We start from the raw sequence: 14,550 nt of genomic DNA, 5'->3' as shown, positions 1-14,550 counted from the left end.
AGTTTAGAAGGTTTTGTTCCGTCACGTTCTTGTGGTAGCGTGACGGGCATACACTGAAGGGTACGGAAACGATATAAGACTATGGGTGAAACCCTTGCCCCTAAAAACACGCCGTACCTGATAACATCAGGGGTCCCACCACTGTAAACACGCCGTACCTGGTAATATCTGGGGCCCTGCCACTGAAAACATCCCATACCTGGTAACATCAGGGGCCCTGCCACTAAAAACACGCCATAACTGATAATATCTGGGGCCCTTGCCACTGAAAACACGCCATAACTGATAATATCTGGGGCCCTGCCACTGAAAACAAGCCATACCTGATAATATCTGGGGCCTTGCCACTGCGTGATGAGCGAGCTGGACACACAACAAAAAAGAACTTATTCACTGGCCTGCGAAGCAAGCGTTTAGATGGAGCTTAGCGAGCTGGGCACAGAACAAAAAAAACTTATTCACTGGCTTTCGAAGCATGCGTTTAGGGGGAGCTGAGCTGGCTGGACACACATTAAAAAAGAACTTATTCAATGGCCTGCGAAGCAAGCGTTTAGGTGGAGCTTCAGCGAAGAAAGACCGACGATCGAGATTTTTTATTTTTTGGCGGCGCGAAAATTGGGGGGAGCCTCTCTTTCACTTTGGGCTCGACCCATTTTCCGCCGCCAAAACTCTCGGTCTTTGGTCTTTTTCTACTAAAACTCCACAGAAACGCTTGCTTCGCAGGCTACTTATTCACCGCTAACAAACAAGCCAGAAAGTTTCTTTGTCAGAAAAGGCTTATTTCTGTGAAAGATTGTATTTGCACGGAGCTATTTCTGTCTTGTAATTTGGCTTTACTTTGCCAAAAATCAAGTTGTTTCTTAGTTCAAGTCGTCCATTGTCATTGGGAATAAATTCAGTGGCATTAAACTACGTGCTTACCTGGTGGGGCGTCGACAGGGTCTGGAACCCAGTCCTCCTCATCATCCTCACTGTCACTCGTCCCAGTACCATCGATGGGGTGTGGCTCCCCGTGCATTAATTCCTGAAAGGCAATGTTGATAAGTTGACTCATTCTTTTGTATAGATCTAATAGAAAGCCGCGAAAGCTCAGAGGATATGGGCACATTTTCGTTTTGAGAGAATGGCTTAGAATAACGCACAAATAAAACCCACCTCCGAATAAACCAATACAGCGAAATTAGCTAATAGGATAATGTGACTCCACATTAAGCTTTCCAATGACATATATCATAAGTATTTCACAAAAAGTAATGCTGAGGTCCAAATATGCCTTTTTTAATTTTTTGAAATTTGATTGGCAAAGATACAATTATACACATATACACAACATGAGTCATCGCTGCTTTGAATCAAAAAAATTTATCCCGAGATAAAAATTTGGTTGAACAAGGTTGGAATAGTAATGCCGCAATCAGAAAAAAACTCAAGACAGCAACAATCAATTTTGTTTTAGTAGTTTACAAATTTCTACTGTACAAAATTAGAGAAAACGGGATAATTCAAACATTGCACATTGAAAGCATTTTTGGCAGATATGAAAATATCGAAAGAAAAATAGCAAAAAATAAGGAAAAAGAAAGTTTATTATTATCAAAAGCGGGCAGCCTTCTTCAAAATCTTGTCGTCAAATTATGTCATTGTAGTACTTTGTTTACATGGGCTAGTTTAATAGCGTAAATGGTGTCTTGTATAAAATGTAAAGAATTGTTGATATATGGAATAAAAAGGAGGAAAAAAGAAGATTTATATTATGATATTTTTGAAGATTTTCGTTATAGGGTTTATTATTATGTGTGATACAGCTTTCAGGTGAATTTTATGTTGGAATCTTGTAAATATAAGACAACTAACAGCTATTGTTCTTGCCTTCTTCTGATTGGTTCACCACAGAAATTCACCAATAAGATAAATAGGGCAGGAAATGATACACGCAATTTCTTCAAAATCTGCGTTCTCGTTGCTTCAGTGATCCTAAATCTGCGTTCTCGTTGCTTCAGTGATCCTCAATAGAGGCATTTTGTAATATTTTAGGGCCATCTTATTGTCATCCATATCATTGTCATTAGAATAATCTAAATCTTTTTTTTATTGATACGTTTCCGTAAAATATTATGGCATAGACGTCGATGTGTAAATTTTTTATAAAATTTCGACACCCCCATCATTTTTTGAAGTGAGTTTACAAAAAAATTCTTCAATTTATTATTTTTAACACTAGTTTTGAGGCGCAATCATGATTGGATTCTTTATAAAATACTTTTCATTTTTCCTTCAAAATTCCCCTGCGCCTCGATGGCTAATAGGTTAGCGCGCGAAATATAAATTCCTTGATACAAACATTTTCTTTCTCCTTCTTTTTCATTCTTTTTTCACAACGAATAGTTTATCAATGCGTTCTTCCCCTATAAAAAGTTAAAAAAAAGGCAAAACCTTTTTTACAATTATCGTATAATAGAGTCAAGAACCGACTTTGTACAGTTTTCCCTCGTAAAAAAAGTTTTAGCGGCAAAGAACAAAACACACAAAAGAGAAATTATGATTTAAACAAAATATCCAAGTACTTCATAAGCAAACTAGGAATTTTAAAACAACTCGATTAGAGATTTTGAAGCCAATTTTAAAGCCGCATTGTCACCAGTTTACTTCCGGTCGATTACGTAACAATATCCGATGATTTTAAACAGAAAACGCGAAAAATATTTCAAAATATTGAAAGCAATGTGTCTATTGGAAGTTTCTTTGAGGATGTGATTGATAACTTAGAGCGGATGGCCTGTTAAATATCTCGGATTCTAATAGATTCTTTTGTCTTTAAACGGTTGAGGTTTCCGTCGGACCTCCGGAAGTTAACTGGTGACAATGCGGCTTTAAGTCTGATGGCAACACTCGTTGATCTAACTACGCGTAGGGATCGTTTAATATGGTCAACACCTGAAAAGAAAGGGCTGCTTTCAAAACGCTTGTAATATTGCTTGTGGACAAACTTTGAGAATTTTTTTCAATTTTATTCTAATCTATTCTTTCTCTCATAATATTAAAACAGACTAGAAGAACATCAGAAATTGACCAGGAAATTATTTTTAAGAGCGATTCAACTCACAAAGATGATGGATAAAACGTTTTTGAGGGTATTGCTTTTATTTCTTTAGCTGCACTTAAAATATTCGGGCATATTACGAGGAGTTGAACTGGTCAATTTTTTGGATAAATGGGGGCTTAATCTGACAGTAGGGCGACTCTAAATTTAACGACCAGCAAACAAATGACTTCAACGTAACGAAAAGGGATGTAGATGGTACATCTTCACTACAATATTAAATATAAGAAAGCTTTAAGAGATGCAGGTGAGGGTATTTCGCATGGAAATGTATCTATAGCGATCGCAAGTAATGCGATGCATCCGTCACAATTTTCAGACCAAGTTGCGCGTGAAAAAGCTTCTTTAAAAGTCGCAATTTTTGGACTTTCACTAAAACTTTGATGAAACTATAACAACTTTAAATAATTTTCGCCAACTTCCCAAAATAATTGAATTTCAACTCTAACGAAAGGCATGAATATTTTATGAGGGTTTTCAGCTGTCATCAACCAATCTTCGCTCAAAGATTGTTGTTGTAGTGAGGGATGATTTAAGGAGTTTTACAAACAACGATATGCACGGATGCGGATCAATTTCATGGTTACTTCTTTTTTACCTCGAGGTAATAACATTAAATTGGTAAAATGTTTCATTATCTCTCGTTCTAACCGTTGTTTTTTTGTCTTCTGCTTCAGATAAACTTTCAAGGCGCTTATGGAAAAGGTGAGAATAACAAGTTCTGTGAAAGTCAAAATGTTTGCGCTTCGGTGAAAATAAACAATCTAAAAAAAACTAAAATCTGCAGCAAAAATTATACAGAAAGTAGCACAAAATAGCCAAACGTAGTATGGTGCCCAAATATATAAATTTGGTTATTTTTGTTGAAATGGAAAGACAAGGTCCTTGATACGAGTACGTAATACATGAAAATGATACGTTTGATTTGTGAAATGTTTGTATTCGCTTTTGTTTGAGAGATAACCTTTTAGCCTGGAAACTATATTAGATGCGAAAGAGTACAACAATTATTAAAAGATGTCACGTCTGTGACACCAATATTGTCACGTGTTATTTATTTTACTTTTTTAGACGAGGTTAGATAATTACGCTTAATCCTCCCCCTCCTTCTCGGTGCCTCCCATTCCTGTGCAGCTTAGAGCAAACTTGGTCAAACAAAACCTACTAATACTTGCTACTGCTGCTAAGTTTTCGGTTGAAGGCGGGTATTCGTACCAAAGCACCTGGGGTTGCCATTCCACGCCATCATTTATGTTCAACATTTTCCTCCCTTCCAGATTATCTATCCACATAACACCCACCCCCCCACCCCCCCCCCCCCCCCACCACCCACCCACCCCAGGTGCTTTGGTACGACTACCCGCCTTCAACCGAAAACCTCCCATTCCTGTGCTACTGCTGCTAATGCCAATATTGTACACTCTTGTCTTGAAGCAATGCCGAAGCCTATTGCCTTGTACAACTTTACCCTGCCTTACGGGTACGAGGACATGAGCGGAAATGGCCTTCCACAGGTCAACTTGGGGCGAAACATTAGAATGGCGGAGGGGCCCTGGGGTAATCAAGATGGAGCCTTTCAGTTTATAGGACATGAACATTCCTGGGCAGACATTCCTAAAAGTTATCATGCAGACACAAGGTATGTAAGGGGGAAAGGAAGTGAAGAAATATGAGAGAAAGGTGAAGTGAGGCGTAGGTGAGAAGGATTAATATAAGGCCAAGTTAATATGAAAATGGTAAGCTGATGGGTCTGGTAGGGGGAGGTGTGATGAGGTGAAGTTAGGTGTGATGAATAGGGATATCGTAAAGGCGAGGCGAACAGACCGAGCCCTCGAACCCTATTTTTACAGCCGGTAAGGGTGAAATAGTTGTACAACCTGTACCCGGTCAGTGGTATCCAAACCTTCAAACAGTGCTATGGGATCTCAAGTCTGATCTTTCATAAAAATATACAGCTATTTGCATTTGGGAGGGTGCCCAAGGGCATCTTTAAGTCTATTGGGACATAACTTATTGATGTTTTTACGGATGTTTCCAATCAATGGTCTATTCATGGGTTTTGTTTTTTTTTTACTTGTTTGGATTTGCCTGGGTAAGAAAAGTGCTATTCTGTGTCTGTTTGTCATGGAATTGATAAAATAATGGTTTAATTGTGTTAGAAGAGAGCGATTTGTCGTTCCGTGGATATCCCAGAATGCTTCGCATGGAGGAGTGCACGTTGTGATTTGAGGCCATGGCTACCTGAGTCTTGAGTCTTTTTATCCCTTAGCCTAAAGTGTAGGCTGCGATGCATCCGGAAATAATCCTCACATTATTCCGTCTGCGCATCAGCGGCCTTTTGCTTGTTCTGATTCCAGTCGCACCCCCAACGACGATCTTTCCCCTTGTAGACAATATCCCTCTCACTCTGCTCCTACTCTGGGTACAACTTTTCAAGATAACACTACTTTTAACATACTTTTATACAGAGATCTTAGCAAAACACGGACATTTTGGATATATTTTGATCACTAAAAACAAAATGTCGCCGTTTTAGACGACAGAGACTAGAACGAGTGCCTGTCGGCCAATCAGCCAATGCCTGAGAGGAAATTTCGAGAGCCAATAGCAATGCATAACATATATCTTCACTAGTTCGCTGGTGCCGTGAACCAGCAATCATCCGCTTTTTCGTAGACCGTACAGACAGAAGGTTTTTGCGGTCAGCACCTAAGCTAACTGAAGTTTTCTCGACACAGGTATTCCATTACAGTATTTCTCTCAACACAGGTATTCCATCACAGCACTTTTCTCAACACAGGTATTCCATCACATGTCCCCTCTCAACACAGGTTTTCCATCACAGCACTTTTCTCAATACAGGTATTCCATCACAGCACTTTCCTCAACACAGGTATCCCGTCACATGTCCTCTCTTAACACTGGTATTCCATCACAACACTTTTCTCAACGCAGGTATTCCATCACAGCACTTCTTTGGGTACGGCAGGAGACTTCAGGCCCAATCTTGCTGTATGACAAATATAGCTTGAAAGGGGTAAACTTCTGGTTTAGAACTTCTACGGAGCTGTACCTCCAAATACCAGAGCGTGGCACGGGTACAAAATATGGTGCATCTACATACAGCAACCTCACTACCAATACCTGGCACCATGTGGGGTTCACTTATGACTACTCCACTGGCCTGCAAAGGCTCTACGTAAATGGCACTATGGTTGCAGAGAGGAATATCGGCACTCATGAAATTGCTACCAACTATGAGGTGAAGGGCCATAAAAAAAAACTTGTGATAGATTTCCGCTTTGTGATTCAAGATCGCTTTATCTGCGCTACAGGTTACGACATACCTAGTTGGCCTGCACATCGCGTGTTTAGAGTCACTGCTTGATATCGTTAGTACAGACAAAGAGAGCTCGCATTACAAAGCGAAAACACAAAAACTATAATTAGTTTAAGAGAGCCCTTTGCTATGCTTTCTTATATACACCTATTTCAATCAAGGCTGAGTCAGTTGCACTAGAAAATCCATGTGCCGTAACCCGCAATATGTGACCTACAGGAAACTAATAGCATAGACCCTTTAATTGACAGCTTCCATCTCCTCTAATGGTGTATTGTTGAGTAAACCGTGGCACACGAAAAACTCATGACATCACCTCCTTAATTGATAGCTTCCGTTATTTACTAGTAAATTTGTAAATGCTCCTAAATAACATAAGTGTAACGTTAATAATTTACAGATTCGCTTTGGAAAAAGTTACGGTATTCGCTTAACTTCAACCAGCGAATTCATGTGGAAAGGCCGTATGCATTGCTTCCAGTTGTATGATACAGCTCTCACCCAAGTCGAAGTAAAGACAGCTAGAGATATGTGCACCCGGAAAGGTAATATTTACGATAGTAACTTGCAAAAAAAAAGGCTTTGTTGTTATGATTATTTGGTTGTTTATTTATTATTTTTGTATTTAAGAGGCGGGTTTTTTTTCAAGGTTCTTGTTACAATGCTTTACAACAATTAAGAGCAGAGCAGTAAACCGTTAACATGCACATTACTAACAGAAATGACAAGTAGAGATGAATGCCAGTACAATAAGGAATAATTTAGCATTTAAATCTTAATGAGGTATACCATTAAAAAATGCTTCGATTTTTCTTTCTGTCGTGGTATTTGCCCAGTTATTACCTGTTACTTATTGGTAGGGAGGTTGCTGTCATTGGTCATCCTCGGAGACCCAGGGCGTCGCGGAGATCGGGGACACAGGAAGGGCGCGAGAAAAAATGAGGAGGAAAAGGCATCCTTGGGCAACCGCTTTTTAAGCGCTATTTCTAAAAAGTGCAGCAAATTGCTCTCTGATTGGTCTCATTATAATTAAATTTAAATTAGACCAATCAGAGCGCTCCCTGTTAATCAGAAAAGCAGACGGACCCCACGCGTCGTAACACTTAACGAACATCAAATAACAAAGCCAACTTGGTTTGGTAAAAGTCTCACGATCAGATTCTGGAGATTTCTGGAGTCCGTGAGTCCCTACTCTCCCCCCCCCCCCCCCCCCCCTACACACAAATACATGCGGTTTTATTTTTACTCGCGCCATAACACGCGCCGTTCGTTTTACACATGTTCATATAGCAATCTCGGAAAATACCGTGCACGATTACACAATTAAACCTGTTTCATCAATCAGAAGATCTGTGATGAACAACTAACAGCTTAATCGTATTTTCTTTCGGCGCCATAACACGCGCCGTTCTTTTTTAACAAGTTCGAATAGAGACCAGCAATCTCGGAAAATACCGTGCACAATTGCACAATTAAACCTGTTTCATCAATCAGACGATCCGTGATCAACAACTAACAGCTTAATCGTATTTTCTTTACAACTGATCAAATTCATGGCTTTCGCGTCCCCGGGTAGTTGTTTTCACATGCATCCCTGCGGTAATGGGATGATTGAGGTGGTTGAAAACTTGGCGAGGTCACCTGCATTACTGGCTAAAGGTTGTTCAATGATCCATCTTTAGTGAAAATGAATGTGTCTTGCATTAAACTAGGTACACTGTTAGTTTCAGGGAGTTATTTTTACTCCACTCAGAGAGTAAAAACTACTCTTTGCGATGGAGTACTTTTAAAGGAGTAATTTGAACTCCTTTATTGGAGTAAAAACTACTCCACCGAGGAGTATTTTTTGTTTACTCCCTTAACGGAGTAAGTTTTACTCTGCTGAAAATTAGTATCGAATGTTTCTTAGAAAAAGAGTGATTTTCACTCTTGTTGGTCAAATAATGGAGTAAAAAGTACTCTTTTCTGGGGGGTAATTTTAGCAGAGTAAAAGCTACTCCAACTATCTGAAGTGAAAAGAGTTATTTTTACTCCAGATGGTCAAGAAATGGAGTAAAAAAGTACTCCTTTGAGGGGGTAGGTTTTGAAGAGTAAAAACTACTCCAGCCATCTCGTGTTGAAAGAGTAGTTTTTACTCCAGCTGTATCTTTTAAGAGCAGTAACAAACCGCACCAAATATATAAAATAAAGCGAGTTGTTTTTTTACTCTGAATTAGCTGGATTTAAGAAGGAAAACGATAGTCTTTATTATATAAGACAACAGATAAAAATAATAATTTATCTTATTTATTGTTGAGACAAAAAAACTCTACCCTGTGCCTAGGAGTTTCCTAAGATTTCCTAAGTTCGATCAAAACAACAAAATATGATTAAACTTCCTAAAAATTCCTAGGATTTCCTAGTATAAGCAGTAGACCAGAAAATCGGAATAATTTGGATAAGAAAATCTTAGGAAGAAGATTTGAAGCATTCTACAATTTAGGAACTCTTAGGAAATTCTTAGGAAATCCTAAAAGAACATTTTCAATACAATAACAGGCCTCACCGTACTTGCATATATTGTCAGCTATACTACAACAATAGGAAATGTAATCAAAGACAGGCATTGGACTCGAACATGAGTTTTATGTGGTGTACTTTCAGAATTCGCTCAGAATAATTAGTACTGAATTGAAAAGAAAGATAGGTAGGGTGATAATTGTATAAAATTCTTAGATCCGATTTGAACATTATAAAATCATATATATTGTTTCTAATAGAAATGCTACTTGAGATTATAAAAAAAAGAAGTCCCGCTTTGCAGATAGAAGGCGGCTCACTAGGGCCCGTAAAAGCAAAATGTACCGGGCGTCCTTTGCTTTAGTGGCCGAGAGGGGCTTGGGCCCAAGGCGCAAAATCATAACACGGTCGAACGATAGCCATTATCACAGCCTCCAAACGGATAGCCGTTTATTCCCGTCTTTTCTACGCGTAATTCACATTTTTTAAGGATTTGATGGCAGAAAATGGATTGAAGTAAAAGGTTAGTGTGTAATGGGCTTTATAATGTGATAGGTTCAATAGTAAATGTGATTTTTGCGACCAACTTCAGCATCAAATCATCGTTCGTGAGCGGATTTCTCGAACTAGACTGATATGTTTTGTGATTCTTTGTTATCTTCCAAAGCAATACTACCTTCTTATGTGTTTCTCTTATTATCTTCGCAGGACATTATGATAGAGATAGTAAAATGTGCTCGAGTTGCAAAGCCAGAAAAGAAAGAAGTTGGAGGTATAAGGAATGTATCAATGCGTAAATCGCAAGAAACGAATAAAAACTTCGTAAACTTAAGTTATTCACTAATCACTGTACTTACATCTAAAGCGCCTATGCTTTATAAACTGTTACTTGAAGCACAAAATTTGAATAACTTAGCTTAGTAAAAACCTAGTAATCAGTCTTGCACCTAAAATTTGTCCAGATATTTATTTTGAATATCTTTTGTTACTGTAGTTGGTTTTTGTCCGTATATTCTGATCACAGTAAACCCTGCATGAAGAACCTAGTTATCTTTTCAAGCTAGCCTACCAGGTTCAAATTTAAATGGTGCATATAGAGGCATTAGGCTTCTAGCTTCTTTTCTGAATATACAAAGATGGAGGAGGAGGCAGTTCTTTTGGAAAACCGTAATGACGCCAAAAAGGGTAATGTTCAAAAGCTGTTAAAGTTGTTATAGAAAAATAATATTGTGTATGTTTGTTTCAGCTTTGTTATGTTGGAACACTTGTTAGTAATTTTGTCCTGGATACCTTATGTCAAATGACTATTATTTTTCAAACATTTTTTCAACTTATATTTTTGTTATTTTTTAAACTGAATTGTTTAATTAAATGATTTGTCAAATTCATAATAACGTCTTTTCCTTGGTGTTTCTAAATTACTCTAATTTCTTCAGTATTAACCCCTGAAGTATGTGGAGTTTAAACGGCCATTTTGTAAAAACAGGGGGGAGGGGGTTGAAATCATCCCTTTAGTTACCCAATTAGTAGGGGGAAATAAAATAGGGAGTAAAAATTGACTCCCATTTTGAGGGTGAATTGTACTCTTTTAATGGAGTAACAATAAGCAACCTAGTAAATTACTCCACTTAGCTACCCCCTAAAGTGGGTAAAATTTACTCCCCTGAGAGAGTAGGAAAAAAGGAGTAAAAAATAACTCCATTTTGAGGGTAAATTGTACTCCTTTAATGGAGTAATAGCAAGCAACCTAGTAAATCACTCCCTTTAGTTACTCCCCTACAGGGGTAAAATCTACTCCCTTGAGAGAGTAGAAAAAAGGGAGTAAAAAATTACTCCAAAAAGGGAGTCATTTTGTACCTCGGGTTTTACTCCCTTTTTGGAGTTAAAACTACTCTCTGAAACTAACAGTGTAGTATCAGTTATGTTATGTTTTAGTGTTGTAGTCTTTTTTTCTTTTTTTCTTTCAGAAGCATATTAATTATTTACTATACTATAGTTAGGTGCAAGTTTTGATCTGTATTGACATATTTATTGTGAGTGTGTGTATAGTAAGTAGCAGTAATAGTAGTACTAACTATGGTTCGTGTGACATTTTATTTTTTTTAGAATTACTCAAGATGTGCTCTAGTTATAAAATATTGAAGAATTTCACCGAGGCTAAGAGCCACACCTGGTACAAATTCAATGGTAAAAAGGCAAAGAAAATAAAGACTACTTGCCCAGCAACTTCAGATTGCCATGTTTGGATCAGGGGTTCTCACCCTGCAAGAGCTCTAGAATCAGTTGAACATGAGCTGTGCCTTCGTGGGGCGAGTGGCTGTGAGCAGAAGGCGAAAGTAGAGATACGACAGTGCTATGGATTTTACGTCTACAAGTTCAAAGGTCTTCCAGCTCGAGATGCAAACCTCAAAATATGCCTCGCAACAGGTAAAAGCTTTTCTCCTGAAAAAGTTATTTTACTGGGAATGAAAGACTTTCGGATTCATAGGTCTCATTCTTTCTTTGTTCAGATTCCGACATCGTTGCACCAGACACACTCTTCGAGCAAATACCTGGTCATTGTCTCACCGATCATGTGTACCACACTGAAACTGAAGTTCCCTCCCCTCATGAGTGCATCGACTATTGTCTGGTAGATGACAAAAGATGCAAGTCGGTCAACTACAGCGCGCGAGAAAACGGCATGTGCCAACTGAACAACGCTACGGCCACAGAATTTGACAGACACCTGGCAATCAATCAGACATGGGAATACTACCAGCCATCACAAGCAATTTTTGTCATTTAGTTCTTAACTACAGGCGAACACTGGACAGCGATCAATTACACATGGGAATACTACCAGTCATCACAGTCAATTACCGGTATGACTGGCCATGGTCAATAACACCAGCCATCACAGTATATTACCGTTATACAGTTCTTATCAGCCATCACAGTTTATTATTGTTATATATAGTTCTTTACTATACATGGAACGATCAACCGGAGATAAACCGTGTGGCAGCGTAGAGGCTGGGACGTGCTCACCCACGGAGCACAATTTCCTGTGACGTCGCAACTTTCATCATCCACAGGGAACCCGATTAAAACGCCTGGGACAGGAGCGCGCTTTATAAGAGGACTTTTTATTTGAGTTTCTATCCGTCGAATATTAATACTGACCGCGTCATAGTACGCGTATGGTCAAAATGTCAACTCGAGGATGTCTCATTGAAAGTTTACGGAGATGTTTTCCTACCTCGGCAAGTTCTGTAGTATTCTCGTCAGTTAAGCTGGATACGATGCACCGTACTGTGTCTTCACGGGTTCTGTAAATACATGTTAGACTTTAAACAAGGCCAGCCATGCCGCCATTTTGAACGCCCGGGGCCGGTTCCTAGAAAGCAGGTTAGCGCAAGCCTAGGTATTAATACGGCTATCTTGACATTTGACTGGATAAAAAGGGTATTGATCTCTGGTTAAGCGTTGACTTACTTTCTAGGAACCGGCCCTGCAAAATATTCACACGGAGCATCTACTTCAATCGGCTAATTAAAACATCAAATATTTCAAACAATATCGTAAGTATCGTTAGGTAACAGACTTAAATCTTGGTTAATTTCTTGCCAATAGTCGGTTGTATTTAAAAAAATAATAATAAAAACAAGGAAATTGGTTGATCGACATTCTTCCATTTTGAACAAAAATGTCGAGCCAACAAAGAGGTAGCAGCTGCCCTTACAATAAACTTATAGAAGAAACAAGCAAATGCAATGTGGTTTACTCCCAAGCTCACTAAACCGGCAAGCGGCAGAACCACTACCTTTAAACAGAATCGTACAACTTTGGAATTATATATGTAAATTCTCTTTTGCCAATAAGTTCGTATAAGTTTGTAGCCTTGAAATTTTCGAATTATTATGACTTGTATTTTGAACATCTAAACTTGTTTTATGATCCGGGCTACTCCTGTATCTAGACTCGCTGGCCACATGTTAATAATTAATTTTATCTTATTAATTAGTTAGTTAAAGTTCGCGCTTTCCCTTTTGTACATTATTATCATTGTTGTTGTTGTTGTTGTTTACGAATTTCAACTGATGTCAAAGTCACCCTCCCCGACTAACTTTTCGGGTTGGTGGTATGAAAAGATATCTAAATAAGATTTCAGTAGGGAAGGAGCTAATGAAGCTATTTTCCATTTAGGTTTTGACAAAAATTAGCTATTCATATATTCGAAAATGTCAAAATTTTTATGGGTAGCATGCCCCCAGACCCCCCCCCCTATACAATATTATTTACACTCCTGGCTTGGTGGTGCATTTTGCATTTTATGGGCATGTCTAAGTCAGTCCCTCCCCCCTCACCCACAATTATTTGGCGTGAAGGGGGAGGGAGGCGGTGTCTGTCTCCCAGCTGCCCAAAATTTGAATTTGAAATGACGTCATTCAGGCCATATTTGGTAAACAAAATATAAAGCATATATTTTTGTGCCCAATCCCCTTTCTTTGTTTGTACAGCACGACACCCATTTTTTTTCTTTTTTGGTTGCCTTTTGGGGGAGGGTCCCCTTTTTTGTGCGTTAGACTGGGGGGGGGGGGGGCGAAATTTTTGAACCAGATAAAATTCTACTTAGCAGCCCCCCCCCCCCCCCCCCCCGATAAATAATGACCTTTCCCTTAGTTCCCTTAGCACTTTCAGCGTCCTTGCTATATTTTACGAGTTGGAGATAACTGCTTTTGCATCCGCGCACCGAATATCTCGAGGTGTTTACTTCTTGGGACCAACCTCCCAGGGGTTCTATCACGATGTTTTGTTGCTTGATGTTGTGGCCGGGGTATTCTTCAGTTCCAATCTCAGCGGGCCATACTTAATCGTTTTTACTTATCTTTCTTCGTTGTGTTCTCCATCCAAGGGTACATTATCTCCACCGCTAGGGCTTCGTTTCGCTTGTGGTCTGTAATGCGTGCGTCAATCTAGCCCTGCGTCCGTTTTTGCGCTCGCCCCCAGGAGCCACGCGGTTAAAATACAAGATGGCGACCGATCACCAAACGGAGCGGGCTTTCCGCGATGATAACACTGAGTACCGTCTGCAAGCAGGCTAGCGTCAATCCTGTTCCGTCGTACATTGGGGTGTTCTGTAAACACTGGAATGTCTCAAATTGCTTTGGCATCCTGGGTTTCGTAAACGGGTTTCGGCGCTATAGCAGAGTACCATGGAGGTGTTGCTTCTATTAGCTTCAGGTAGTACTGCATTATGTATTGCTTGTTTTGGGCAAAAGCTGGGCAACCCGCGAGAAGGTGTGCTAAGCTCACTGCAAGTGTACCGCACAATCTACACATGATATCATCAGCTAGAGAGGTGTCCTCCTAGCTGAGTAGAGCTTGGTTGGAACTTGCTGCTCGTACACCTGCACTGTGCCTGCAATGGTGTGGGTGTGGGCATCTCGCCACTTCCTCGTCCATGCGAAGCAGCCTGGTCTATCCAGATCTTCCCACCTGCTTTTGAGTAACTTTCATTGCCATTTTTCTTCTTCAATCTTATTTTACCTTGCGCCATCAGCTATCTTCCGTAATGTGGAGCCAATCTTTTGTGTGGCGATGGTCTCTCCGTCTTTTCTAGGTATGT

At 39.5% G+C, this 14,550-nt stretch overlaps 2 protein-coding genes across 5 annotated transcripts in view; one reads left to right on the top strand and one right to left on the bottom strand.

Moving 5' to 3' along the window:
* LOC5504223 (anaphase-promoting complex subunit 2) overlaps nucleotides 1-14,550 on the bottom strand; it is a 59,365-nt gene that overhangs the window by 23,835 nt on the left and 20,980 nt on the right. For all 4 annotated transcript variants that reach the window (XM_032372499.2, XM_048731240.1, XM_001625106.3 and 1 more), the window contains 3 exons: nucleotides 12,181-12,250; nucleotides 922-1,024; nucleotides 324-363 (listed from right to left, as the gene is read on the bottom strand). In XM_032372499.2, coding sequence (XP_032228390.1) covers nucleotides 324-363; nucleotides 922-1,024; nucleotides 12,181-12,250 — 213 coding nt within the window. The remainder of the gene's footprint in view (nucleotides 1-323; nucleotides 364-921; nucleotides 1,025-12,180; nucleotides 12,251-14,550) is intronic.
* On the top strand, nucleotides 3,618-12,980 carry LOC116611884. Its single transcript, XM_032372501.1, has 7 exons — nucleotides 3,618-3,704; nucleotides 3,778-3,805; nucleotides 4,535-4,739; nucleotides 6,056-6,362; nucleotides 6,841-6,985; nucleotides 11,046-11,366; nucleotides 11,450-12,980. Exons 1-7 carry the CDS (start codon nucleotides 3,657-3,659, stop codon nucleotides 11,725-11,727), a joined length of 1,332 nt encoding a protein of 443 aa, XP_032228392.1. The 5' UTR covers nucleotides 3,618-3,656; the 3' UTR covers nucleotides 11,728-12,980.

This window comes from Nematostella vectensis, chromosome 8 (genome assembly GCF_932526225.1).
Source record: "Nematostella vectensis chromosome 8, jaNemVect1.1, whole genome shotgun sequence".
NCBI classification, from domain to species: Eukaryota; Metazoa; Cnidaria; class Anthozoa; order Actiniaria; family Edwardsiidae; genus Nematostella; species Nematostella vectensis.
The sequence above is the reverse complement of the archived record's forward strand: the minus strand, read 5'-3'. Positions and strand labels throughout refer to the sequence as shown.

Bases quoted from the DNA above. Each gene is read 5' to 3' on its own strand.
- LOC116611884 (XM_032372501.1), top strand. From the start codon at position 3,657: ATGCACGGATGCGGATCAATTTCATGGTTACTTCTTTTTTACCTCGAG. The intron at 3,705-3,777 runs GTAATAACATTA...CTTCTGCTTCAG, and splicing joins TACTTCTTTTTTACCTCGAG to ATAAACTTTCAAGGCGCTTA. The intron at 4,740-6,055 runs GTATGTAAGGGG...TTCTCAACGCAG, and splicing joins AGTTATCATGCAGACACAAG to GTATTCCATCACAGCACTTC.